The sequence below is a fragment of the Leucopleurus acutus genome (genome assembly GCF_964270905.1).
Source record: "Leucopleurus acutus genome assembly, chromosome: 1".
NCBI lineage: Eukaryota > Metazoa > Chordata > Mammalia > Artiodactyla > Delphinidae > Leucopleurus > Leucopleurus acutus.
This window is the reverse complement of record NC_139142.1, coordinates 85,054,510-85,079,619: the sequence shown is the minus strand read 5'-3', so window position 1 is coordinate 85,079,619 and position 25,110 is coordinate 85,054,510. Positions and strand designations below refer to the sequence as shown.

At 42.5% G+C, this 25,110-nt stretch overlaps 1 protein-coding gene across 4 annotated transcripts in view; it reads right to left on the bottom strand.

The window, feature by feature from the left end:
* Window positions 1–14,934, bottom strand: part of CAPN3 (calpain 3) — a gene marked incomplete at both ends in the record, with an annotated part of 47,665 nt that extends 32,731 nt beyond the window's left edge. For 3 of the 4 annotated variants that reach the window (XM_082834894.1, XM_082834893.1, XM_082834895.1), the window contains one exon: window positions 14,626–14,934. In XM_082834894.1, the coding sequence (XP_082691020.1) occupies window positions 14,626–14,934 (309 nt within the window). Of the gene's footprint in view, window positions 1–687; window positions 937–14,625 lie in introns of those variants that run through there. The other variant, XM_082834896.1, reaches the window with a different exon arrangement.
* Window positions 14,935–25,110: the final 10,176 nt, after the last annotated feature.

The window sequence follows — 25,110 nt, the reverse complement described above, 5'->3', positions numbered from 1 at the left end:
GGATGAGTCCTAGGAATCTGCATTTTAAACTGGCATCCCAAGGTGATTCTGATGCAGGCAGTCCAAAGACCACACTTTGAGAAGCACAGAGTAGCTGAATACAGTTGAAACAAATGGACTCCTCAATTGCCAGGCAGTAAGGTATCTTTGAGCAAACTGCTTCTCCCTGTAGGGAGTGTGGCTGGTCAGCATGGACCTTTTTGTTTACACAGAAGTGACACATCACTAATGAACCAGCCTTAGGCAAGAAGTTAAGGAGGCAAACCTCTAGCCTCCTGCAGCCTCCTATGTCATAACTGTTCACCAGCTTCCAGGGAACTCTCCTTGAAACTGTGAGCCCTAGTCCTCTTCACCACTGCACTTTCCCACCCCCAGAATACCTGCTCTCGAGAAGAAACATCAATTATTCCTTACTGTTTTACTACGAATTTAAGTCAGTGCATTAGCTCTCTTAAAAATATTTACAGTCTCAGGGATCTATAAAGTATTAAATAATCTCTAGTTCAGGAATAGAAAATAACAGCTCCAGTTTCAGGAGGAAGCAGGAAAGTATTTTGGGGGCAAATGGGTAGGAGAATGTTGATAATCCACTTGCTCAGATCCGGGATCTGTGGCCTCAGGCTCTGGACCACTTGACCTCCCATCCCCAAGAGCTGTCTCCTGAAGCCCCGTCCCTCCTATCCCTACCTTTGGCCTTTTCCACATGATGGCCTTCATCTTGGTTTTCTGGCTCAGCTCATGGGAGCCCAGGGACTGAACACCTGCTGGGAACACACGGTCTTCAAAGAGGCACTTCTGAGCCAGGCACCGTTGTCTGAGAACAACAAAATCCTGCCCCTCATACTTGAGGGGCCGTGTGGCGGTGCCTTCTCCATTTCTCCTGTTCCTCTCCCGGATCACACGGTCACAGAAGAATCCTGGCAGCAGGTAGGGCATGGTGACTGCTCAGGGAGTGGAGCTGGGACTTCACTGCGGCCTCTCTCCTGCTGCGCCCTCAGTCCAAGGCCTAATCCTCCCGTGAATGGGCCGGAGCCTATATAGCTCCTCCACTCTCAGCAGCGCAATGCAAATGAACACAGCCCAGAGAAAGGCCATGGTCAGAGTCAGCAGCTTTGGCTGGAGGCCCCTGAGCCCACGGTCAAGGGGCAACACCATGCCAGTCAGACAGGGAGCTGGCAAGGGGAGCGAGAGAGCCAGGGACAGCCCCAGGACAGGCCACAAGACCTGCAGACCTTCAGGCTACTTTCATCAGCCTTGCTGGGATTCTTTCTTTAAAAAGAGAAAATATAGTTACAGAGAGGCTTACCCTGCCTCAGCAAAAGGCATTCATGCCTTTAACACTGGCGGCCAATGGGATATAGCATGGGGCCTTCGAAACATGCTGTATACACTAATCCTATACAGGCTCCTGAATGCATAGGAGGATTCTGTTCCGGGCCATTGTCTGAGGTTAATGAAGCCTTCATTCTCCTGATGTCCCTGCCCCATCCCCCCAAAGACCTTGACTGGCCATTTAGGGACTCTAATCTGTGAGAGGGACCCAGAGGGTAGGTAGCTTGACCTCAAATGAGAGTCCCTGTTAGAGTGGGTCCCAGTGCAGTGAACAGACATCCACGGTCGTGAGTTCAGGACCTTGGAGGCAGAGAAAGTGGTAGATGGGGAAGGAGGATAAATATGTGTCGGAATATATTCACAAGAAAACTGAGCTTTTTCAAAATTTCACCATGCACAGACGGGCAACTCGAGAGTAAGGGCAGGGAGCTGGCATGGGTGGAAACTCCGTTTTGGCAGCCTTCCCACTAGGAGGATGCCGTCTCCCTGTCCACTTGTTCACTCTTGTCAGTTTTTGTCAGTGCTTCTCAAAGTGTGGTCTTTGGACTACCTGCATCAGAATCACCTGGGATGCAAGTTTAAAATGCAGATTCTAGGGCTTACCCCAGACCTAAGGATTCAGATCCTCTTGGTAGGGGTTTGGGACTCTGCAATTTAAATAAGCACATCAGAGATTCTATGTTCACTAGTGTTTGAAACCATGACGTTGGCTTTACAGGACACTATAATAGCTCAACGTAATTCTTTTTTTTTTTTTTTTTTTTGCGGTATGTGGGCCTCTCACTGTTGTGGCCTCTCCCGTTGTGGAGCACAGGCTCCGGACGCGCAGGCCCAGCAGCCATGGCTCATGGGGCCCAGCCACTCCGCGGCATGCGGGATCCTCCCGGACCGGGGCACGAACCCACGTCCCCTGCATCGGCAGGTGGACTCTCAACCATTGCGCCACCAGGAAAGCCCTCAACGTAATTCTTGAGGTCAGTATTTTAAGAAATAATTTTATTTTTATTCAGTTTATACATGAACAAAGTTTTAAAAAGTCAAACAAAAGCTACCTAGAGGAATAGCAGTCTCTTGCCCTGCAAATTTCTCTCCTCAGAGACAGTCACTTTTAATTCTTTTAGCTCTTTCTTCTGGTATTTACCTCTATATTTCTAAATAATATGCTTATATTATTACTTTTTAATTTATTATTTTTACAAAGTATCAATAGAATTCCTATTTGGGGGAATGAGATTTAGGTTTCTCACATTATGCTCTGCCCATCTTCTTCCCAAAATACTTATGTCATAAATTTTAGAGAAATTAAAATTCATTATTTCCTTTAATATAATTAAATATTGTTCACTTCTTAACTAAGTAGTATGCTGTGTTATATTTCCTTTCTGTATAAATGTTTCTTTTCTCTTATTCTTTATAATTCTCTGATTTTTTTATGTATCCATCAGTGCTTTTCTTCAGCAGTAGTTTTTACAAATACTTAAATGCATAGATAACCTAGAGGTTCATTGCTCCCCAACCTAGGGCCTTTCTTTGCAGCCCTTCTCCCCTACAGACCAGACCAGCAATCTTCCAGGTCTGGAGCAGTGGCCTGGGACTGACTGCCCTTCTCCTGGGTGGAAATCTATTTCCTGGATTTTAACCCTTCTTTGGTTCACTCCTCGATTTTACTGGCACACAACTTGCAGTTTTCGTAAGAATGGATGAGTGGGAGGTAAGTCACTCGAGTCCTTGCCCATCTATCTCTTTTCTATCTTTGCACTTGATTGAAAATTTGTCTAGGTGTTTTAGGTTGAAAATCAGTTTCCTTCAGAAGTTTTAAGGCATTGTCTCATTGCTCCTGGCATCTGGTGTTGAGAAGTATGATGCAATTTTGATGAACATTCCTTTGTATGTGACCTGTCTTTTCCCTCTGAAAGCTTTTAGGGTTTTCTCCCTTCTCCCTCTCCCCAAAAATCCCCCACCCCAATTCCAAAAGCTACATTTGTGTGTCTTGGTATGAGTTGATTTATTTTTAAAATTCTTTGTGCTGAGCCCTCAGTGACTCCTTTCAAGGTAGAGAATTTTGTCCCCAGTTCTGGGATATTCTTATATTATTTCTTTTACATTTCTCTCCCTTTCAATTATTTTTTCTCCCTTTCTTCCTTTCTCTCTTTCTTTTTTTCCTTTTCCTTGATTTTATATTTTAACCCTGTTATTGAAATGTTAGATTTTAGCTATCACAGTTTTTTAGCTTTTTATTATGAAAAATTTCAAACTTGCAGAAAAGTTTAAAGAATGGACACCCATATAGCTTACATCTACATTCAACAATTGTTAACATTTTGCCATCTTTGTTTTACCTATCTATATATGTATGTATAGATTTTATTATTTTTTTGCTGAACCATTTGAAAGAGTGTTGTTCATACAATGACAGTTTACACCTAAATACTTAGGGATATACTTAGGATACACCAGGCATCTCCTAAGGACAAGAACACTCTCCTACTGACCATAATGCCATTATCACTAAGAAAATTAACTACTGCTCTCTAATATTATCCAAGATCCAAATCCCTGTGATAATTTTTTCAGTTGTTCCCCAAATGTCTTTTATAGATGCTTTTATTTTTTGAACCAGTATCCAATTAATGTTCACAATGATATTTAATAATTCAATAATTGGATTAGGTGGTGTTAAAGTGGGAATTAGTGAATTGGAAGCTACTTCAGAAGAAATCACATAGAATACCATACAGAGAATCAAAGATGGGAAATTTTTTTTAAAAAGAGGTTAAGATATATGTGATAGAGCAAGATAAGATCAGCATATATTTCATTGGAGTTCTAGAAGAAGATAATAGAAAATATGGGGAGAAATAATATTCTAAGAGATTTTCTACAATGGATTAATGACTCCAATCCTCAGATTCAAGATCCCAATGAATCCTAAGCAGGAAAGATATAAAGAAATACACGTTTAGACACAACAATGCAGAATACCATAGACAGAGAGGAGTTTGAAAGCAGTCAGAGAGAAAAGGCAGATGGCCTATTAAGGGATACCAAATAGAATGATTGCTGACTTCAACAACAACGTAATCCAGAGGACAGCACTGAGAATAAACCTAGGGCTGATTACTCAGGAAAAGTATTTTAAGAGTGACAGCAAATTTCACACAAATAAAAATTGAAACGCTTACTACAAACAGACCCCCACTAAAGGAACTTTTAAACAATGTACTTTAGGAAAAAGTAAAATTATTCTAGAAAGAAAAGTCTAAGACTCAGGAAGGATCAGTAAACAAAGAAATTGGCAAATGTGTGTAAATTTAAGCAAATATTGAAAAATTACAATATTTTCTAATTTTAAGGTTGAAAAATCAAGATAGAGATAAAATTCTGAACAACCATGGCATATTAGTTAGAAGAGGAGTACTTAAAGTGCTCTATGTTCCTCATATTATTTATGAGAAAAATAATGGTATTGATATTTCAGGCTTCATCAAGATAATATGTATGCTAACAATTTAAGGCAACCACTGAAAAGACAGAAACAATCAATAACTTCCAAACTAGTAGAAAGAAAAAAAAAATGAGAGAAAGCACTTTTAATCAATTAAAAGGACATAAAGAAGAAAACAGGAACATTTCAAAAGAAATACAAACAGAAAGGTTATGGTTAGGAAGATAGAAATAAACCCAAAGTACATCAAAGCTCATAATCAATGTAAATAGACTAAAATCTCCAGTTAAAAGACAAAGGTTTTGGACTTCTCTGATGGTCCAGTGGTTAAGAATGTGCCTTCCAATGCAGGGGACCCGGGTTTGATCCCTGGTCGGGGAACTAAGATCCCACATGCCGCAGGACAGCTAAGCCCCCACACGCAACTACTGAGCCCATGCACCACATCAGGACATAGAAATGTTGAAAGTAAAAGAATGAAAAAAATATATATCAAGCAAAAACTTGCCCCCAAAGTTGCTGTATCTACATTAATATCCAATATGATTGACTTTAGAGAAAAAAAAAAAGGTTTTCAAAGAGATAAAATGGTTACTAAAAATTCCTAGAAGAATAAATATTACCGCTGACTCAAGAAGAAAAACAATTTCAAATGATCCCATTATTATTGAAGAGGCTGTATTTTCATTAATAAATAAAATCTTCCCTTAAAGAAAACACTGGCAAAATTCTACCAAATATTTAAGAAGCATATAGCTTCCATCTTACACAGTCTCTTCACAGAATAGAAGAAAGAACATTCCCCACTCATTTTAGGAGGTTAATATAACCTTGATCCCAAAATGGGACAGCACCAGAAAGGGAAATATTAAGCCAATCTCACTAATGATCATATATGCAAAAACCTAAATAAAGGATTTGTAAGCCAAAATTCAGTGACATGTAAAAATGATAATACATTCTAAGTTTGTTTTATTCTAAGAATGCAAGGGGTCAATACTGGAAAACTCTATTAATGTAATTTTGTATATTAACTGTTTAAAGAAGGAAAATCACGATTTTCTCAATAAATGCAGAAAAAGTATTAAAGTTCAACAACCATTTATGATTTTAAAAGAAACTCTTAGCAAAGCAGGAATAGAGGGGAACTTTCTTAATGATAAGTTGTTTCTACAAATCAATGTGTAGAAAATCTATTCAACAGTGAAACATTAAGAATACTCCCTTTAAAATGGGAAACCTGAGGAAGATGCCTGCTATCTCCTTAGTTATTAACATTATGCTAGAGGGTTTCGCCAGTGCAATAAAACCCGAATTAGGCTGCTGAATACAGTTGTGCATAATGCACTGGGCAGCCCCATTATTATTTTCACGTGACCTAACTATTTATACAGAAACATAGACTCTATAGACAAATAACTTGGGATCAATAATCAAATTATTAGAATTACTAAGAGTTTAGTGGGCGTTCCCTGGCAGTCCAGTGGTTACTCGGACTCGGCACTTTCACTGCTGTGGCCCGGGTTCAATCCCTGGTATCCTGCAAGCCATGTAGCTCGGCCAAGAGAAAAAAAAAAAAGGCTTATTGGCACAAGGTGTGTTAGCACAAAGATAGACACACACAATGGAACACAACAGAGAGCGCAGAAACAGAGCCACGCATTGATAGATATTTGATTTATTTAAAAAGTGTCATGTAAAATGGATTGTCTTTTTAATAAATTGTGCTGGAAACTTTGAATATCCATATGGAAAAACAACAAAATGTGATCCCTATCTTATATGCAAAAATCATTTCTAGATGTATTATAGACCCAAATATGAAGGCAGAAAAATAAAGTTTCTAAATGATAATAAAAAGGAATTACTTTGGTTTAGGAAAAACATTCTTAACAGAACACAAAAAGCACTAACTATAAAGGAAAAAATAAATTAAGAATTAATTTAGAACTTCTAATTAAGAGCTTTTAATTTAGAATTTTTTAAGTAAAAAAATACCCTTAAAAGAGGGAAAAGTTTGGACTTCCCTGGCAGTCCAGTGGTTAAGACTCTGGGCTTCCAGTGCAGGGGGCACGGGTTCAATCCCTGGTCAGGGAAATAAGATCCTACATGCCGCGTGGTGTGGCCAAAAAATGGGAAAAAAAGCACATCTAAACAATAAATGATTAGTATCCAGGATACATAAAGAATGCTTATAATTCAAGTTAAAAAAACAAACGACTCAATAGAAAAATGAGCGAAAGACATTAACGGCTATTTCGTGGACAGCAAGATAAATAATCAAGAACTACATGAATTATGAAAAGATGCTCTTCTTTATTCATAATCAATGAAATGCATCTTCTCATACCTTTCTTGACTATTTCTGTCTCTGCCCCTCCCATTCTCAGAGCTCTACTGCTGAGTTATTTCAGCTTGTTCCTCCCATGATGTCTAGAGTCCTGTCTCCATCACGACTTTCAGGAGGAGCTGCTGTCTTGCGGAATATAATGGGAGGCAGTCCTAAATGTTATCGATATTTATAGAATTGTCACACTTTCGCCAAGACTTATGCTTCCCCAGCCCCACTCCAGGATGGCACTGTGATGATTCTCTGCTGAGTAGAGAGAGGGCTGGCTCTCAACTGGGTACCTCATTTTGCCTTTCACTTACCGTCACCGCTATTGACAATCGCGCTAAGCAAGTCATGTACGGTATCTCATTTAATCCTTACAACAACTCTATGAAAGTAGGAATTTTCATTTTCTTTTCACATGGGAGGAAACTGAGACCCAGAAATGGTCCGTAACTTGCCTGAGGTCACATTGGTAAGAGGGGGAGCCGGGATTTGAATCCAGTTTGACTTGAAAGCCTGTGCACTTCGTCACCGTGTTATGCTCCTGTCCTCAGCTGCCTATCCTAATATTGCTACCTAACCTTGAGCACCTACTAGGATTTTATGGATACTCAGATACAGCCATATGATGAGAATATCACTATGTGCATTATAGAAGAGAAACTCGAAACTTGGAAAGTTTATGTGACTTGCTAGGGGCAGAGCCAAGGTTCAAACCAGGTCTGTTTGGTTCTAAATCCAGCTGTCTTAACCACTCTGCACCATGCCCCCAATTCTTCCTTTTAGCAGCTAGCCCAGGGATCCCCACTTCTTTCTAAACTGTCTGACAGATGATGACACTAAAACAGATTACAAGCAGACCTCCCAGCTGGTTTTACTGGAAAGATAATATCCCTGAGAGAAGCAGCTGCACAGCGACTGGGCTCTAGGCCCAGAAACAGAGGGCTCACTGCACACAGCATCGGTGTTTCTGTAGCTCTGCTCCCTCCCTCTCATCTCACACTGGAATGAAATAAATTTATTTTGTGCCAAACTAGGATTTCTTCTTTTCGGAATTGAGTAACTCAGGTCACGTGACCCCCTGCGGGGAAGTTACCCAGGGTGGGGTGTTAATTATAGAGGTGATGGGCATGTGGAAGAGGTCGTTAGAGCAACAGACCTCTGGTGTCCCCACAGATTGTCAGAAAACTTTCAACTTCAGAGTGCTGATGTAAAGGCCAAGCACTGGGTCCCAGGAAGTCAATAGGCAGCTGTCTTCCACATTTCACTCCTTTTCTTTAACTCTAGTTCAGTCTAAAAGGAACCAGCCTCCTTGAAGAAATGATTCATTCCAGATCTAGAGCAAGAAATGTACAAGATGAGCCTGAGACTCTTTGTTGTGGCCAGAAAACAAGCTATTGAAAATGAATGGGGTCATGTCAAATGATACAGGCAACTTGTAGGAGGCTCCCATTATCTGAAGATGGGACAATTTGAACATCAAAAAGAATAATGACTGTAATAGATTAAACTATGTGGCAGTGTTTCCTACTGATCACACCGTTCATAGGGTATTATCTCAAGCTGTGATACCTAGGAATAGAGAGAACATAGGAATACTGTTGATTCTCATTATTCATGGTAGTTACGTTCTGTAAAGTCACTGTGACTGTGAGTGCTCGATTAGTGAATATTGAGTCATTGCACCTGGAGGAAATACAGCATTAGATTCCTGGGTGTCTACCATCAATACATAACCTTATTTTATGTGTGTTTCTGTGTAAAGACACCTTATTTAATATATATATTAATTCATTAACATTGAACTCACAGCACTATAGCTCATGCCTGAATGAAGCTTATCTAACACATGTATTTTCTCTCCAAGGCACATCACAGCCTTCTTGCACTTAGGAACACTAAATAGCACTTCAGCACTACACGTTGGGGGACGTTTTATTTATTTATTTATTTATTTATTTTCCCTCAGCCTGTTTGCTTCATTTTTTTTTTAAACATGTTTACTCTTCTTTTTTTTTTTTTAATTTTATTTTTGGCTGTGTTGGGTCTTTGCTGCTGTGCGTGGGCTTTCTCTAGTAGCGGCGAGCACGGGCTACTCTTTGTTGCTGTGTGCAGGCTTCTCATTGCGGTGGCTTCTCTTGTTGTGGAGCACGGGCTCTAGGCATGTGGGCTTCAGTAGTGTGGCACGCGGCCTCAGTAGTTGTGGCCCAAGTGCTCTAGAGCGCAGGCTCAGTAGTTGTGGCATATGGGCTTAGTTGTTCCGCGGCATGTGGGATCTTCCCGGACCAGGGCTTGAACCCGTGTCCCCTGCATTGGCAGGCAGATTCTTAACCATTGTGCCACCAGGGAAGTCTTCATCAGGGACATTTTAAACAGAGAAAAAACGTGGCACCAGACTATGAAAACGATACTTGGTTATAGTCTGAGAGCTGAAACTAAAAGGCAGAGGGTAACCTTGTCTGACTTCAGCTGGGAACATGCATGGAGGGAGACGCAAATTTTTCACTGCCCTATACATGTCAGCAAATGACCGAAAAGGCACCATGGATATTGATTTGGGGGTTACAAATAAATTTCAGTGAGTAGGTGAATTCACAAATACAGAATCCACAAGTCCTGAGGATCGACTGTATGTGGATCATAGCATTGACAACTCCAGGGTTGGAAAAATCACACCTATGGGGTAGAGTTGAGAAGTTTTATGACTATTTGATCTGAAGCAACTAAAGGAAGGATGGCATTATTCACGAATAAGGAGAATTACTATATAGAGGAAATCAGCTGACTCAATTTCACTGTCTGCTGGATCAGGGCCGGATATAATGTGCTAAAATTGTGGCCGGAAGAGTTCTGGCTAGAAATAAGGGTGAACTTTCAGACTGAGAAAGGTACTAACTATAGGTTAATAAAGGAGGTGGGGGCATCGTTTTCCCTTCAAAACCTTAACATCAGGAAAGAAGTCCATCTACCTGGAGTGGCAAAAATTAGTAGTTCCCAAACATTTTTCAAGCCTATGATTTATAAGGAGTTTTTTAATAGCAGCTTTGATACTGCTTTATAATATATACTCTCTATTCCTGGTGCTCTTGGGGGGTATAATACACTCCTAAAAGTTCTGATGGTGATCATTTAAACCTGAAGTTTGGATGAAACTTGGGGGGTATAATACACTCCTAAAAGTTCTGATGGTGATTATTTAAACCTGAAGTTTGGATGAAACTGTTAAAGCAAGTGTCAGCTTCTCTTAAGCAGTATGCTTCCCAGGTGTTAGCTGAGGGCTCATGGTTCCTTGGAGATCCTGAATCCCCACATCATAGCCTCTGAGAGGTCAGACCCTCCTCCCTCCCACCACAGTTCGGCGGGTTCCGGGCAGCTTGCTTCTTTATGCTTCTGTCTTTCCCCACTCCTGTGCTTTCCACATTCTGACTTCCCGGTGTGCTGGCCCAGTTCGGCCTGTGTAAATCAAGACGCTAACTTCCGCCCTTTACTGAGAAAAGTTATATACTTGCCTCCGGCGTTTCACAAGTTCATTGGTAAAGAGGTCTTTGAGGGTCAGGTCAAGGGGAGGGATGACCCTCACCTGTGTGGTCTCCTGCCCTGTTGCTTCCCCCACCCCCCTTTGGTTTCTGTTCTAGCTCTCCTTCCTCTTGTAAGTAAATCAGCATTTTTTTTTTCCTTTTTTTTCCCCTAGAAAACAACCATGTCCAGCCCCCTTCCTATAACTACAAGAATCTTCCTACTTTTTCCTTATGTGTTTTCCTCTTGAAGAGAAAAGCTGACGATTCAGCCACGGTAAGGATTTACCTATAAACACATCTGGATAAATATGTATAAAATATCAAAGATAATTTTGTAGTGGTAACAAGACCTAACCTGAAGAATGTAGTGGTTTATTTTTTAATTTTTGTCTGGTGTAACAGCTTGGGACAAGGGAGAAGTTAGCTCTGCCTGGATGCTGGGGACTTGGGAAGGGGTAGGAGACCAGGTCAGACAGAGAGCAGCAAAGCCCAGCTGGTGGGGTTGGATTCAGGCTGCTAGGCAGCAGAGGAGAAAGAAATAGTTTGGGAAAAGGAGTAGGAAGGGGATGGCAGGACTGTGAGTTAAGGGGGAAAGGGGTCTTATTTGTCTATTCTTAAGGTAGTTTTCCCCCCTCATATTTTAACATCCCTGAAATTGTGATGCATGTTACATTAGAAAGCCTCCTCCAATTGCATTCAGCTGCGTGGTGGTCGTGACATTTTGTGGATACCCTCTGATAAGATCTTAGTACCAGCATCAAAATCTTCTAGACTTGTTGAAAGATGGTTCATGATAAATTACAACTTGGGAAACTTACCTAAACTCTAGCCTTAAAAAGAGTGTAAATCAAGGGATTTCCAGGTATGGAAACTATAGGAAATAAAGTCACCTGTTCAGAATATAAAGGGGCTGCTGTCTGTCTGGGATAGAGGTTTCCTCAGGTCTAGGTGTTGGCAGAGGGAGCTAGCTGACCCAAGGAGTGCAGGAGAGCAGGGCTGAGAGCCAGGTTAGACCAACCAGGGCAAAGCACAGTTGGATATGGGGTTGTAATAATAATAACAGGTAAGAGGGAAGGCATACACCAGAGGAATGTGGGTGAAGTTGGGACCCAGCTCCGAACTGGCAAAGGGTCAGGCTCTGAAAAGATGGAGCCACGGGGACAGGACCTGAGGGGAAGAGGCAGTTAGGCAGCCTATGGCTGGAGGCCCAGCCATTGCCGGTCAGTTATAAAGCACTGGATCTGGAGATAAAGGAAAGATGGTAAATTCCCCCAACCCCCAAGAACCAGTGGAAAAAAGGTAAGCAGAAAGTGGCTCAGGGAAAATGCAGAATCCCAGCTATCAGCCCCAGGAGCTTAGACGGCAGAGGAAGAAGGGAAAACAGATTTCCTAGGGAAAGAGCTGACGGGATAAATTGGGGGTGGCTGTCCATCAATGATGCAGTTTTGACCTCAGCTCAGCTGTGAATGGGAGGCCCAAATAGGTTATAACCTCTCCTGGCAGAGCCAAGAGACACTGAGGCTGTATCCATCACGTGCAGTTTAACCTGAAGTCTGACTTAACCTGGTTCCTAAATAGGTGGACTCCTGCTTCTCTGGGGTCCAGGTTAGGGTGGGGCTGGAATGAGATGGAATTTCCTGAAAGGTGACTCTGCCTAGAGCCAGAGACAGGGGAGGCTCAGGAACACGTTGCCAGTCTCTGTTGTTGGCGGCCTTAGTGAGCTGAGCTGACTCAGAGGGTTAGCACTGCATAGAATCTTCTATGCAGAATCCTTGCACAGAATCCTTGTGCCCTGCACCACAAGAGGATGTGAGTCAACTTGCCTATGGAGGGGCCCTCGCCGGGAAGGGCAGAGGCACCAAGAAGGGAGATGCTGCCTCCCAAGGGAGAATTCCCTCGTGGGCTTCTGGGTCTCCGTGGAGCGATCTGGGGGTCCTGCATTCCCAAGGGAAGGAGGGTACCAGATGCACAAGGCCTTGCAGCTGGCCCGTGTCCCATCCCTCCAAAAGCAAAACGGATCTAGGTTGCCCCTGATTTTAAGAGTGATTGCAGGAGAGTATGGAGAAATAACCTGGAATGCACAAGGCAAAGGCAGATGGGGAAAATGGGGGCATTTGCTCACCGCCTTATTCCAGAGGTTGTCATAGCCGATAACTGAGTGAGCAGCCAAGTTCCCCGACCCAGTGTGATTCCCCTTTTATGTGGTCACCTTCACCCTCGAATGATGCACTCACATTTCACAATCAAACACACATTTTGTATTTGATGGGGATGACTGTAATGGCCCAAAAGGACAGGCAGTTTCCTGCCCACGAGGGGATGGTTCATACGCATATCCTCTTGTTCAGTTGGACCGATTCACTTAGATCAGGCACGAGATACTCAAACACACTGCTTTGAGTCGTATCTTGACTGGTCTAAAGGCTGTGTATGAGAAGACTTAGAACAACAGAGCAGCTGAATGTGTAGGGGTCCAGGAGAGAGGGTGACGGGGAGATGGACAGGGAGGCCAGGGCTGACTGGAGAAGGGCCTATAGCCCAGGTAAGGAGTTTGGACTTATCTGAAAACATGGGGGGAGGGGAGAACAGTGTCATTGAAGATATTTCATCAGGGATGCGACGTGTCCCAGTTCCCTCGCAACAGGGCAGTGACTGGGTTGGAGAATGAAGTTCTTTCCAGTCCTCCCTTCCAAACTGAGGGCCCTCAGGACAGTCACGGGCCTGAGCATAGAGCCGGCAGGGAAGGAAAGGGGCCCTTGTGGAACACACAGGGTGAGGACAGGGTTGTTGGATATTTAACCTGGATATTTCATCTCAGGTTAAAAGGAAACACATGGCTTGGGACTTCCCTGGCGGTCCAGTGGTTAGGACTCCGCGCTTTCACTGCCGAGTGTCCGGGTCCAATCCCTGGTCAGGGAACTAAGATCCCACAAGCTGCACTGTGGCCAAAACAAAACAAAAGAAACACATGGCTCATGAATAGCACTGGGCCTCAGTTTAACCTGATGAAGCTCATGAATAGCACTGGGGCTCAGATGAAATGGTTTCCTCAGGAGGGTTTCTCTCCCTGGCCTGGGTTAGCTCTCCTTTGCCTTCGGAAGTGCCCTGAAACTCATCACTCTTGTTCAAAGCCTGTCTTGCCTTCAGGACTCTAGGCTCCAGGGGAGTAGGAAGTTTTGTTTTCCTTATTTACGCTGTCTCCTCAGTTGCTTGCCTGGTTTCTGGCTCTAGAAGATGTTCAGTAAAGATTTCTTGAATTAAGGACAAGAGTCATGCTGGAGGTGTGATCAGAGCAGGGAGCCGGGGGAATGTGACTTTCCTCACTTTCCTTTCCTGACTATTCCTGGAATAGTCACTAAAAGAAACAGGGTTTTAATCCAGGCTGTCATGCGTGCCCTGGATGTACTTCACTCTGGTGTGCCTTTATCTCCTCATTTGTGAGGTGAGGTAGATGGACTCAAATGATTGCAAGGGATTCTCCTTCTAATCCTAACATTTTGTGCATGAAAAAGTAGTCTTTGCTGCCACTCTCCTCCTTCCAGGGTTCTTTCCATTTCAGAAAGACATGGCTACTGGCAAACTTAAAAGAACATCATGATTTTAGCCCTTCAGTAAGAAAGTGAAGGAATCTTATAAAGATGCAAGATACTTAAACAGGAGGGTAGATCTGGACTACTCTCCAGGTCAGAATTTTGGAATTTGTTTGGAAATTCCAGTTTGGAATTTGTTCTGGGAAAGGAATATTTACTTTTATAGGGTGAATTAAACTGACTTCCAATTGCTTTCATAAAGAGCAAGGGTTTTTTTTGAGAGAGAGAGAGAGCAGAGAGTGAGAATCAGCCCTGCCTCACCTGAGGACAGAGCCCTGCAGGGCTACTGCCAGGATCCTTCGCCCAGTGCCCCGTGCACCACAGAGCTGTGCTGTGGGGAGGTGCGGAGTGGGAGGACTTCTCTGAGGGAAAAAAACCCCAAGCTGCAACCACTCAGCTACTCACCGGAGGTCTCTTCCAGATGAACTGGATGGGGAACTTCTGGCTATAAAAGAGAGAGGTCTCATCCGGTGGGAACTCAGGATCCACATAAAGAACCTTCTTTTCTAGACATTTCTTGTGAAGCTGCTCAAATGTCTTCTCTTTCACCCCGATAATGGGAAAATTGCGGCTGATGATGGCTGAGTAGATGCCACTTGGGTTTCCGCCACCGGCCTCGGTGCCCTTGCCCTGGTCTGCCTGGGGGATTGGCCCCGGAGACCTGGGCTCAGCCCCTGTCTGTGGGGCCACAGACGTGCTAATGACGGTTAGCATGACAGGCAACTTTGGAAGGAACAGGCTTTTAAAGACAACAAGATTCAGCTACCTTTAAGGAAAGGAAGCAACTGCAAAGAGGAAGTTGTAGTGATTCTGTCATTGGAGGGAAAAATGTCCACATCCACTTCAAAGTTGAAAGCCCATCAGAAGGTCGTCCAGCTTGTGTTCACGTTAAAAACTGAGCTGTGATCCAGAAGCCATCCAGTTTTCCTGAGGAAGGAGTAAGGATTTCTGTAGCAGTTTTTACTTAGGGGGCTCCTACCAGCAGCATACATGCCAGAGGGAGAGAAAGAAAGTGAGGGTTGTGTTTCAGTGGCCCGAAGAGGCCTGAGCCAGGAAAACCAAAAATAGACATGAAGAAAGATCATGAGTATGAGAGCAAGAGAGAGGCTAGCAGTGCAGCTAGACCGCATTCTCGAGAGAGAAGGACCTGGCCAGGGATGTTCCTGTGTTGCCATTAAGTTCTGGTGTTGTCAGGAAATGAAAGGGGAATATTTGAGTAAATTGAACACTGAAACTTAGCAAAGAATGGCAGATACATTATTGAATTGGCAGTTATCCAGACTATCAAACTTAGCCACCAAATTAATGGAAAACAGTATTGAAAAAAGTTTGCAAGGGTGAATGTGAGATACTAAATTCTAGGAGAATGTTCTAGGCATTTTTGAGAACATGATTTTTACTTTTTAAAATTCTAGGATATCAGAATATTATTCAACTGGATTTGGCATCTCTTCTAGAATGTTCTGATGTCAGCGTTCAGTGAAACTGTCTGGGTGGAAAATGCCACTCAGCAGAGTCCTCAGTTGAGAAAATCCCTGTCTCTTCTTGCCCACTTGACCTAGCTATCCCTTGTCTCTCCCCACCCCCAAGATAAACACTGGGACCAAATCTTCTACAAAAAGTGCACCTGAGTACAGATTATTCAGGCGTGCCACATTAGGCATCTGAGTCAGAAGTTGGAATTGGATACTGAGCCAGGTTGGCCATCAAGTCCTGGCATGTCATACCCAAACAGTTGGCTTCAGGGCTCTTAGATGAGACCACAAGTGGCTCTGGGGAAGGAAGTTGCCTGCCTGGCCTCTGCCTTGTCTTCTACTCACGGTAGCTGCTACCCAGGCTGTCAGGAGATGGCCATATACCAAGTGTGGCTGAGTGAAGGCTAGTCCCAGACTGCAGCTCTGCCTGTTCCCATGTGCCCATCTCATCAGCCCAAGGCTAGAGGCTATGAGAGAAGGTAGGAAGTGACAGCTGAAATAGGGAGTCCCGCCAGGCTCGTGATCCCTGGGGTTGCAGCTTTGAGGAACCATCAGCGTATTCCCCCATCCCTCTAAGGAAATGCCCAAGGATCTTTATTACTACTCTTGGAGAGGCAGAATAGAGAAGGGCAGCATCTGAAGCTGACTGCCTAGGTTCAAAGTCTAGGCCTGCGCTCATTGGCTGTGCCTGTGTAGCTTTAGGCGAGTCACTTCTTCCTTTCTTCCTATGTCTCAGTTTTCTCACCTATAAAATGGGTATAATGATAGTCATTCTGTTATTGAGTTGTTGTAAAAACTAAACACATTGTGTACATTTAAAATAGTGGCAGGATTGTCTTAAGCACATAATAAATGTTAGAGATGAACCGAAGTTAATATTATTTGGGGTTATATCAGGTTGAATGACAGTTACTCATTGGCACAAATCAGCTTTCACCTTATGAGCATTTATTGACCATCTTCCATGTGAACAGTGCATCTGCCCAGGACCATGTGGTCACAGAGTCTCCAATCAGAGGCATGCCTATCTGCCTGCATTAAAAGAGCCTCTGAAAAGACTGACTTCCACCGTCAAACTCACTAATGGAATGGAAAACAAAGGGGGGCAGTTTCCTTCTCCCGCCATAATATGTGCCATCACATGTTTGAGTCCCAGCTCTATACCACCTTGAAATTCACAGCACCGACCCACATTTTATTGTTTCTCTTTATTGAGCTTCCTGTTTGCCCACAGGACTATAGGCTCTGTGAAGGTGGGAACTGGGTCCCCACTGCACCGTAAGGGTTAAGCACATAGAAGGTTCTTAATAAATATGTGTTGTATATCTGTTGCATGATGTTTCCCTACGTGAGAAGAAATTTCTTCCACTTCTTATTGCTTTGCCAATGCAATCAAAGTATCTTGGCTGATCTGCCTCCGGGGGAGGAGCTGTCTCTGGCCCCCACACAGCTGACCTTCTCTTCCTCAGCTGTCTAAGCTAGCTCCATCCTTGGTAATGAAGATGGGTGTGTGATGGAGATCAGCCTCTTGTCATGGCACAATGGGAATACTGTATCAAACACACAGAGTGCAAGGTGCTATTCATTTTGCTCTATCAATTGTTGTGAATAAAACCCCCTCTCAGATTAGCAGGTCCAAACTCAAGGGTTATTCAGCTGCACAGCTGTAGAAGCTCATGCTATCAGCGAGAAATCCAATCTGAGCCCACAAACAAAGGCAGATGATGAGCATGTAAACAGCTGCATGTTTTCAATTCCCAGAGCCTCTTCAAGGAGAAAGAACTCATTTTTATAACATATTTCAGCTAAGGTCATGCAATATCTGCAGCTGGAATGGCTTCTGTTGCACCAACAAGGCAGTTAATGATTGCGTATCACTGTCTTCCATCAACATTTCTTTGATTCAACACTGTTGGAATTAATGCATTCGCTTATAATTAGAACACCTACCACTCATTAAGTGCCTACTGTGAGCTAGCCACTTCACATAGTTGTAAAAACTTTCTTTTTTTTTTTTGGCCACACTGCGCAGCATGTGGGATCTTAGTTCCCCAACCAGGGATCAAACCCGTGCCCCCTGCATTGAAAGTGCAGAGTATTAACCACTGTACCACCAGGAAAGTCCCCTAAAAACTTTTAAAGTAATTTAAAATACAAAAGCATTGCAAAGAGAGCACAGATTTCCCGAATACCCTTCAGCAGCCTCCCTTAATGTTTACACCTTACATAACCATGGTACAATGATCAAAAGTCAGAAATGAATGTTGGTAAGATACCACTAACTGAACTACAAGACATATTTTGATTTCTTCAGTGTTTCCGCTAGTGCTTTTTTTCCCCTTCTGTTACAGAATTTGATCTGCACTGCATTTAATTGTCATATCTCCTTAGTGTCCTCCAATCTCTGACAGTTCCACAGTCTTTGTCTCTCTTGAACTTGGCACTTTTGAAGAGTACTTGTCAGATATGTTGTAGAATGTCCCTAACTTGAGTTTGTCTGATGTTTTTCACATGATTAGACTGAGATTATGGTTTGGGGGATGAATATCACAGAGGTTATGCACCCTTCTCATCAAATCAGATCTGGGGGTACATGACATTGATGTATTTTATTATTGGTGATATCAACCTTGAGTACTTGGCTAAGGTGGCATCTACCAGGTTTCTCCAAAGTAAAGTTACTATTTTTTTCCTTTCCATACACAGGGAATACTTTTAATCTGTACACAACCCTGCACGTTTGATTAATCCCATTTTACAGCTGAGAAAACTTGAGATATCTGCTCTATTTTTTACAGTTAAGTCATGGGAAACTCACAGAATTTTAGAGCTTATCTCTTTTCTTGAACAAAAGAGGAAACCAAAGCCTAGAGAGATTAAATGACATGGTCAAGGTCATTCTGCCAGTTCACTACAGAACCAAACTAGACCCCAGGTCTCCTGATATCCAGTGAAGGAATAAATGCATGACTAAGACTCCAGTAATGTGCATTAGGCATAAGATCTCTGGATCCTTGCATATAAATAGTCAGGGCTTCCCTTCCCCTAGCTCTGAAGGGAGTGGAATCTAACACCATCAGCCGTGCTGAAAACAACAGTCAAGAAGCAGCTGTCTGATTCTGGTTGGCCTTGCTGTGGCACTGCAGTCTTTAGCTGGTCATAAGACAGGCAGATCTGATATCAGATGCCAATGTCTCCTTTCTTTCTGCTAGAATGTGAGCTATATGGCCCCCATTGTCTGCGGTTAATATGGTAATCTGTTTCCAGTGGAGTTGCTGATGGCTTTCTATCCCCTGGACTGAGAAGTTATTTTAGTCTAGAGTGCCACTCCCCCCCACCCCCACCCCCGGAATTATGCTGGGCATTCAGAGAGTTTGGTAGATGGAAATCTTAAAAGCAGAGTGGAATGCTTGATATTGTCATAGGAGTTCCATGACTAAGAAGGCTTTTAGGTAAGATGGTCAGTTATGAGCTAAAACCCATTAAAGTCCAAATATTTATGTGTTTTGACTGTGTTTCTGCTGCCTATCACTATGATACACTGATACTGAAAAGGATGTGAAAAAGTGAAGGAATTCTGCACGCAGACCAAACTCTAGAACTGCGGTCTTCCCTAGGGCTACAACAATCTGATAGGCCGGTATTAGTTAACCAGGATGTAAGGCTCAGCACAACTTTAAGGCAAACTCACGGTGACGAGCTGTGCTTTCCACTCTAGGGAGCCTTTAGGAGAATGGCCCAATCTGGGACTGGCCCTGGTCATGTTGATGTGTGGGACCAGGACCCTAGAATTCACTTAGTTCTGAAAGTGAGTTGTACCCCAGAACATAAATAGTCCTATAGGTACATTTAAATGAAAACAGACAGGACTTCCCTGGTGGTCCAGTGGCTAAGAGTCCGTGCTCCCAATGCAGGGGACCCGGGTTCGATCCCTGGTCAGGGAACTATATCCCGCATGCTGCAACTAAGACCCGGTGCAGCCAAGTAAATAAATAAATATTAAAAAAAAAAAGAAAGAAAGAAACCAGGCCTCTAGGGCAGGGAATGTTTTGGTACCTGGTCAAACTGGAATCTACATCCTGGGATCACTTCTGTCAGGAACTGACCACCCCAGGTCCACTATAGCCAGGATCCGCAGGATGACTTAGACCTGGGAAAAGAAGGAAGGTGACAAAACTGGCCTTCCAAATGCATGAAGGACTTTCCCTGACCACTATACAGGGCATCTGCCCTAAATAAATGCCTGCCATAAACATGTATTCCATTCTATTTCTTAGTGTGAATACCCTCCTGAAAGCTCCATGGTCAGCTCCTGCAGTCAGACAGGACCTCTGTGGGGAAGCACATATAGAAGCACGTACAGCGCTGCCATAGTGTGGGTGGTGTGAGGTCAGGGGCTGCTGGCCTAGTGCTCCGAGGGTGGTATTTGTGTTCCCTGAAGCAGGGGGCTTGGTTTGGCTCGGCATTTCTCCGGTGAAGAACAGCTGATCTGATGATTCTGAAGAGGTCTGCTGCATCAGAAATAAAGGTGTTTTCTTGTACTGGAGTTCATTATTTTTATTTTTATTAGAAAAAATTTTAATTGAAGTATAGTTGATTTACAATGTTGTGTTAGTTTCAGGTGTACAGCAAAGTGATTCAGATATACATATAGTTTTCCAGATTCTTTCCCATTATAGGTTTTTACAAGATACTGAATATAGTTTCCTGTGCTATACAGTAGGTGCTTGTTGTTTATCTGTTTTATATATAGTAATGTGTATCTGTTAATCCCAGACTCCTAATTTACCTCTCCCCCACTTTCCCCTTTGGTAACCATAAGTTTGTTTTCCATGTCTGTAAGTCTGTTTCTGTTTTGTAAATTCATTTGTATCATTTTTTTTTAGATTCCACATATAAGCGATGTCGTATGATATTTGTCTTTCTCGGTATGACTTACTTCACTTAGTAAGATAATCTCTAGGTCCATCCATTTGTTGCAAGTGGCATTATTTCATTCTTTAAAAATTTTTTTTATTTATATATATTTAAATATTTATTTTGGCTGTGTCGGGTCTTACTTGCGGCATGCGGGATCTTTGTTACAGCATGTGCACTCTTTAGTTGCAGCATGAATGTGGGATCTAGTTCACCGACCAGGGATTGAACCCAGGCCCCTTGCGTTGCGAGCAAGTGAGTCTTACCCACTGGACCACCAGGGAAGTCCCATTGTTTCATTCTTTTTATGGCTGAGTAATATTCCATTGTATGTGTATACCACATCTTTTACCCATTCATCTGTTGATTGACACTTAGGTTACTTCCATGTCTTGGCTATTGTGAATAGTGCTGTTATGAACACAGGGGTGCATGTATCTTTTTGAATTACAGTCTTCTCTGGATATATGCCCAGGAGTGGGATTGCAAGATCATATGGTAATTCCATTTTTAGTTTTTTTAAGAAACCTCCATACTGTTCTACGTAGTGGCTTGGAGTTCATTCTTAACTCCATTTGTTTCATCCTATTTTACATGCTACAGCTTATAAGCCTTTACAACAATAGAAAGCAAACATTTTAAAGCTATTAGATACTAGGAAGATATGGCCCAGCATCTTTGTTTTTAAAACTTTTTGTTTTGAAATAGTTTAAAACTTAACAGGAAAGTTGAAAATATAGTGTAAGGAATTCCTGTATACCCTTCATGCAGATTCTTCAGTTATAACATTTTAATACATTTTGCCAATTTTCTCTCTCTGTCTCTGTCTCTTTTTCTCATACATACATAAATTATTTTCTGAGCCATTTGAGAGTAAGTCAGAGCTATGCTACTTTAATACTTCCGTATGTATTTCCTAAAAATAAGGAAATTCTTCTATGTAATCATACTACAATTCTCAAAATTAGGAAAATTACCATGTAATCAAAAGATCCTATTCAAATTCTGCCAACTGTCCCAGTAATGTCCCTTATAGTTCCAGGATGGAACCCAGGATCATACATTTGTTGTCATGTCTCTTTAGTCCCCCTTTAATCTGGAACAGTTCCTCAGACCTGTTTTTCATGGCCTTCACATTTTGAGCAGTATAGGATGTGCCTCAATTCTGTTTTTTTTAAAAAATATTAATTAATTAATTAATTAATTAGGCTGTGCCAAGTCTTAGTTGCAGCACGCGGGATCTTCGTTGCTGTGTGCGGGATCTTCGTTGCGGTGTGTGAACTCTTAGTTGCAGCATGTGAACTCTTAGTTGCAGCATGTGGGATCTAGTTTCCCCGACCAGGGATCAAACCCAGGCCCCCTGCATTGGGAGCGTGGAGTCTCAGTCACTGGACCATCAGGGAAGTCCCCAGCTTTGGTCTGTTTATTATAAACTTACATAAATGAAATCACTCAGTAAACATTTTATCAAACACATACTTCTATGTTGATATATATACATTGTTATTTTAATGGTTGCATAATATTCTACTGTATGAAAGGGCTATATTTAACCAATCCCCTGATAAAGGACGTTTAGTTTATTTCTAGTTTTCCATAGTATAAACCACATTACAATTAATAGCTCTGAGCAATTTATCTGATTTATCTGAAGTGGAATTTCTGGGTTAAAGCAAATTTAAAATTTTGATGCTATTGCCAGATTGCCATCCAGAAAGATTATACTTAGCATAATTCCACCAATGATGCACGAAAATGCCTATTCTCCACACCAGCATTAGCATTTTCATTTTAATCTTGGCCAATCATGGACACCCCCATTTCTCTGAATATTAACAATGCTGAGCGTATTTCATGCTTATTTTGCCTATTTCAAGTTCTTTTATGAATTACCTTTGCCCATATTTCTTTTGAGCAGTTTCTAACGTTTAAACTGATTTGTCAACTCATTCCTTGGCATTTAAGTCTTAAAGGAAAGACACATTATATATTCATTTTAGAGCTTTCTTTGAATCTTTGTTAAAATGATTCTAAGTTCTTACATAAAATCCAGTTTCCTGAGAAAACATATCGAGAATTAGCCACAACAAGGTAACTCAACACTGTAGGCCAACTCGGCCCTGCTTAGCTCTCTGGTCCTGAGCTTCAGATATAGGAGGGGGGTAAAGTGTGAGAAGCAATAAGAGCAGATAACATTTAAGAACACCCAGGATGTATTTCTCTCCATTCAATGTATCTAGTTAAACCTTTCAGGATAGTTCTGGGTCAAGACAGAGCAGTTCCTCACTAACCTACTCTAAAGTTCTTATTTCATTCCTTCCTCCAAAAATATTTTAAATGGATGAATAATAGACACATAATAAATGTTGAACTGAAGATAGGTCTTAATTATTCAGCCTTAAGTGCTGTTAAAAACCATCATTTATATTAGGTAAGAGCATTCAGTTTTCAGTTTAAGTCTTACTGTAGCTTGGCAAGGGAAACTTGGAGCTGGGAACTCGGACTTCAGCTAATGGAGGCTTCTTCCTTTCTCCTTAATTGCAAAACTTACAGAAATAGGAGCAAAGAATCTGTATATGTCTATGTGCGCTTATATATGGTGCAAAGCTCAAATCTCAACTGATACAATCAAATGTGTCCATGAGGAAATGTGTAATGTTTACTATATCTGGAGGGAAGAGTTCTAGGTCAGAAGAGTAAATTAGAAACAAATACATTCAATTCTCAATTTTAAATAAATCCATCAGTCAACCAATTACAGCCAACCATTACTAAAAGTCAAGTATAATCGTGCTCTGGCAGATATAAGACAAATATAACATGATCTTGAAGAACATACAATCTAGTAAGGGAACAAGACAGACAAACCTGAAACACTGAGGCACCATCCCTGAGAATGCTAAGCGGAATGCATATTATAAGCGGGGCAGCGTTTCAGAGAAGGGCAAAATCACTGCTCATAGTAAAGGGGAGTTGAGGGTGTTAGGGTAGTTAGAAAGGCTCTGTGGGGAAGTGGGATTTGAGTTGGGCCTGGATGGATGGTAGGATTTGCATAGGTGGAGGGCAGACCGTGGATATTGGGACCCAGGGAACAGAGGCATAGAGGTGGCAGTTGGCAAGCTGCTGAGTGGAAGAAGCCTGATAAGCAAATGTGCATGTTGAGCAGTGCTGAGGACATGTGACTGCCCCAGCAGATGCTGCGGCCACAGGGTGTCCCTGGGAGCATCCTGGGGAACTGGCATAGTGTAGTCTTCTGGCCCACGCCACGCTGTACGAGAGTCTGAGGCAAAAGTAAAACGCAGTACTATCGATCCTGTCCTTATTTAAAATTTTGATATTTTGTTCATCATGGATTTTTTTTTGCTGTTAATTTTGTCTTTTTTTTTTTTTTTTGCGGTATGCGGGCCTCTCACTGTTGTGGCCTCTCCTGTTGCACAGCACAGGCTCCGGACACGCAGGCTCAGCGGCCATGGCTCACGGGCCCAGCCGCTCCGCAGCATGTGGGATCTTCCCAGACCGGGGCATGAACCCACGTCCCCTGCATCGGCAGGCGGACTCTCAACCACTGCACCACCAGGGAAGCCCTGCTGTTAATTTTGATTTTTAAAAATATTGCATTAAAATATTATTTATTTTGATTACTGTGATTTGGGGCATCCCCTTAAATTTTGTGCCCCAGGCAAGTGCCTTACTTGCCTCCCCCTCATCCCGGCCCTGTGTTCTATTTCTGAAGTTTGAGGGTGGGGACATGGGTAATTATTTTATTATTTTAAATTATAGCTTACTCATATTACAAATAAGCTTTGGTTAGTGGACAGTATTTAATAAAAAAATTAGTATAAAGAAATTAGAATTTTAAGGAGATTAATTTGGAACTTTGGACCCCAAAAAACATGACAGGGAAAAGAGCCCTTTGTGTTCCTGAGTCAGTCTCTAGGGTAGAGTAACTCCCTGTTGCTGCAGTGAATACACTCCAAGCAGAAAAGGTTGTCTTGTCCAGGTCTAAGTGGGTAAAAGATAACTGGGGTGGGGAGGCACCAGAAGCTGCTGTCCACTTGGCGATAGGCCTTGAGCAGCTCAGCTGCTGGAGCCCAAGTGGCTCTGCCACATGGACTGAGACAAGCTTCCACAAGGTGGGTGGGCTTGGCCCACTTCTCACATAAAACAAACCCATCCAGCTGTGCTCAAAGAGAAACTGCCCACTGGGCCAGAGTGCATACCACAGGTCATGGCCCACAGAGCAATGCGAGATCTGTGAACGCTATAAATGTCTCTGGGCCACTTGCATGTAGGAGAAGAGGGCGTGTGTGACACAAAGAGTATTATTAGCACATCTAAAAATGTAACATCTGAAAAATCTGAAAGCTATTGTTCGTTAGTAAACTGGTGACTTATGAAAGATGACTTTGAGCCAGAGAAGTCAATAGCATGCAGCACAAATCGCAAAAAAAGGCCCGTGGAAAGGCAGAAAGGTGCAGCTGCTCCCATCACTTGTCAC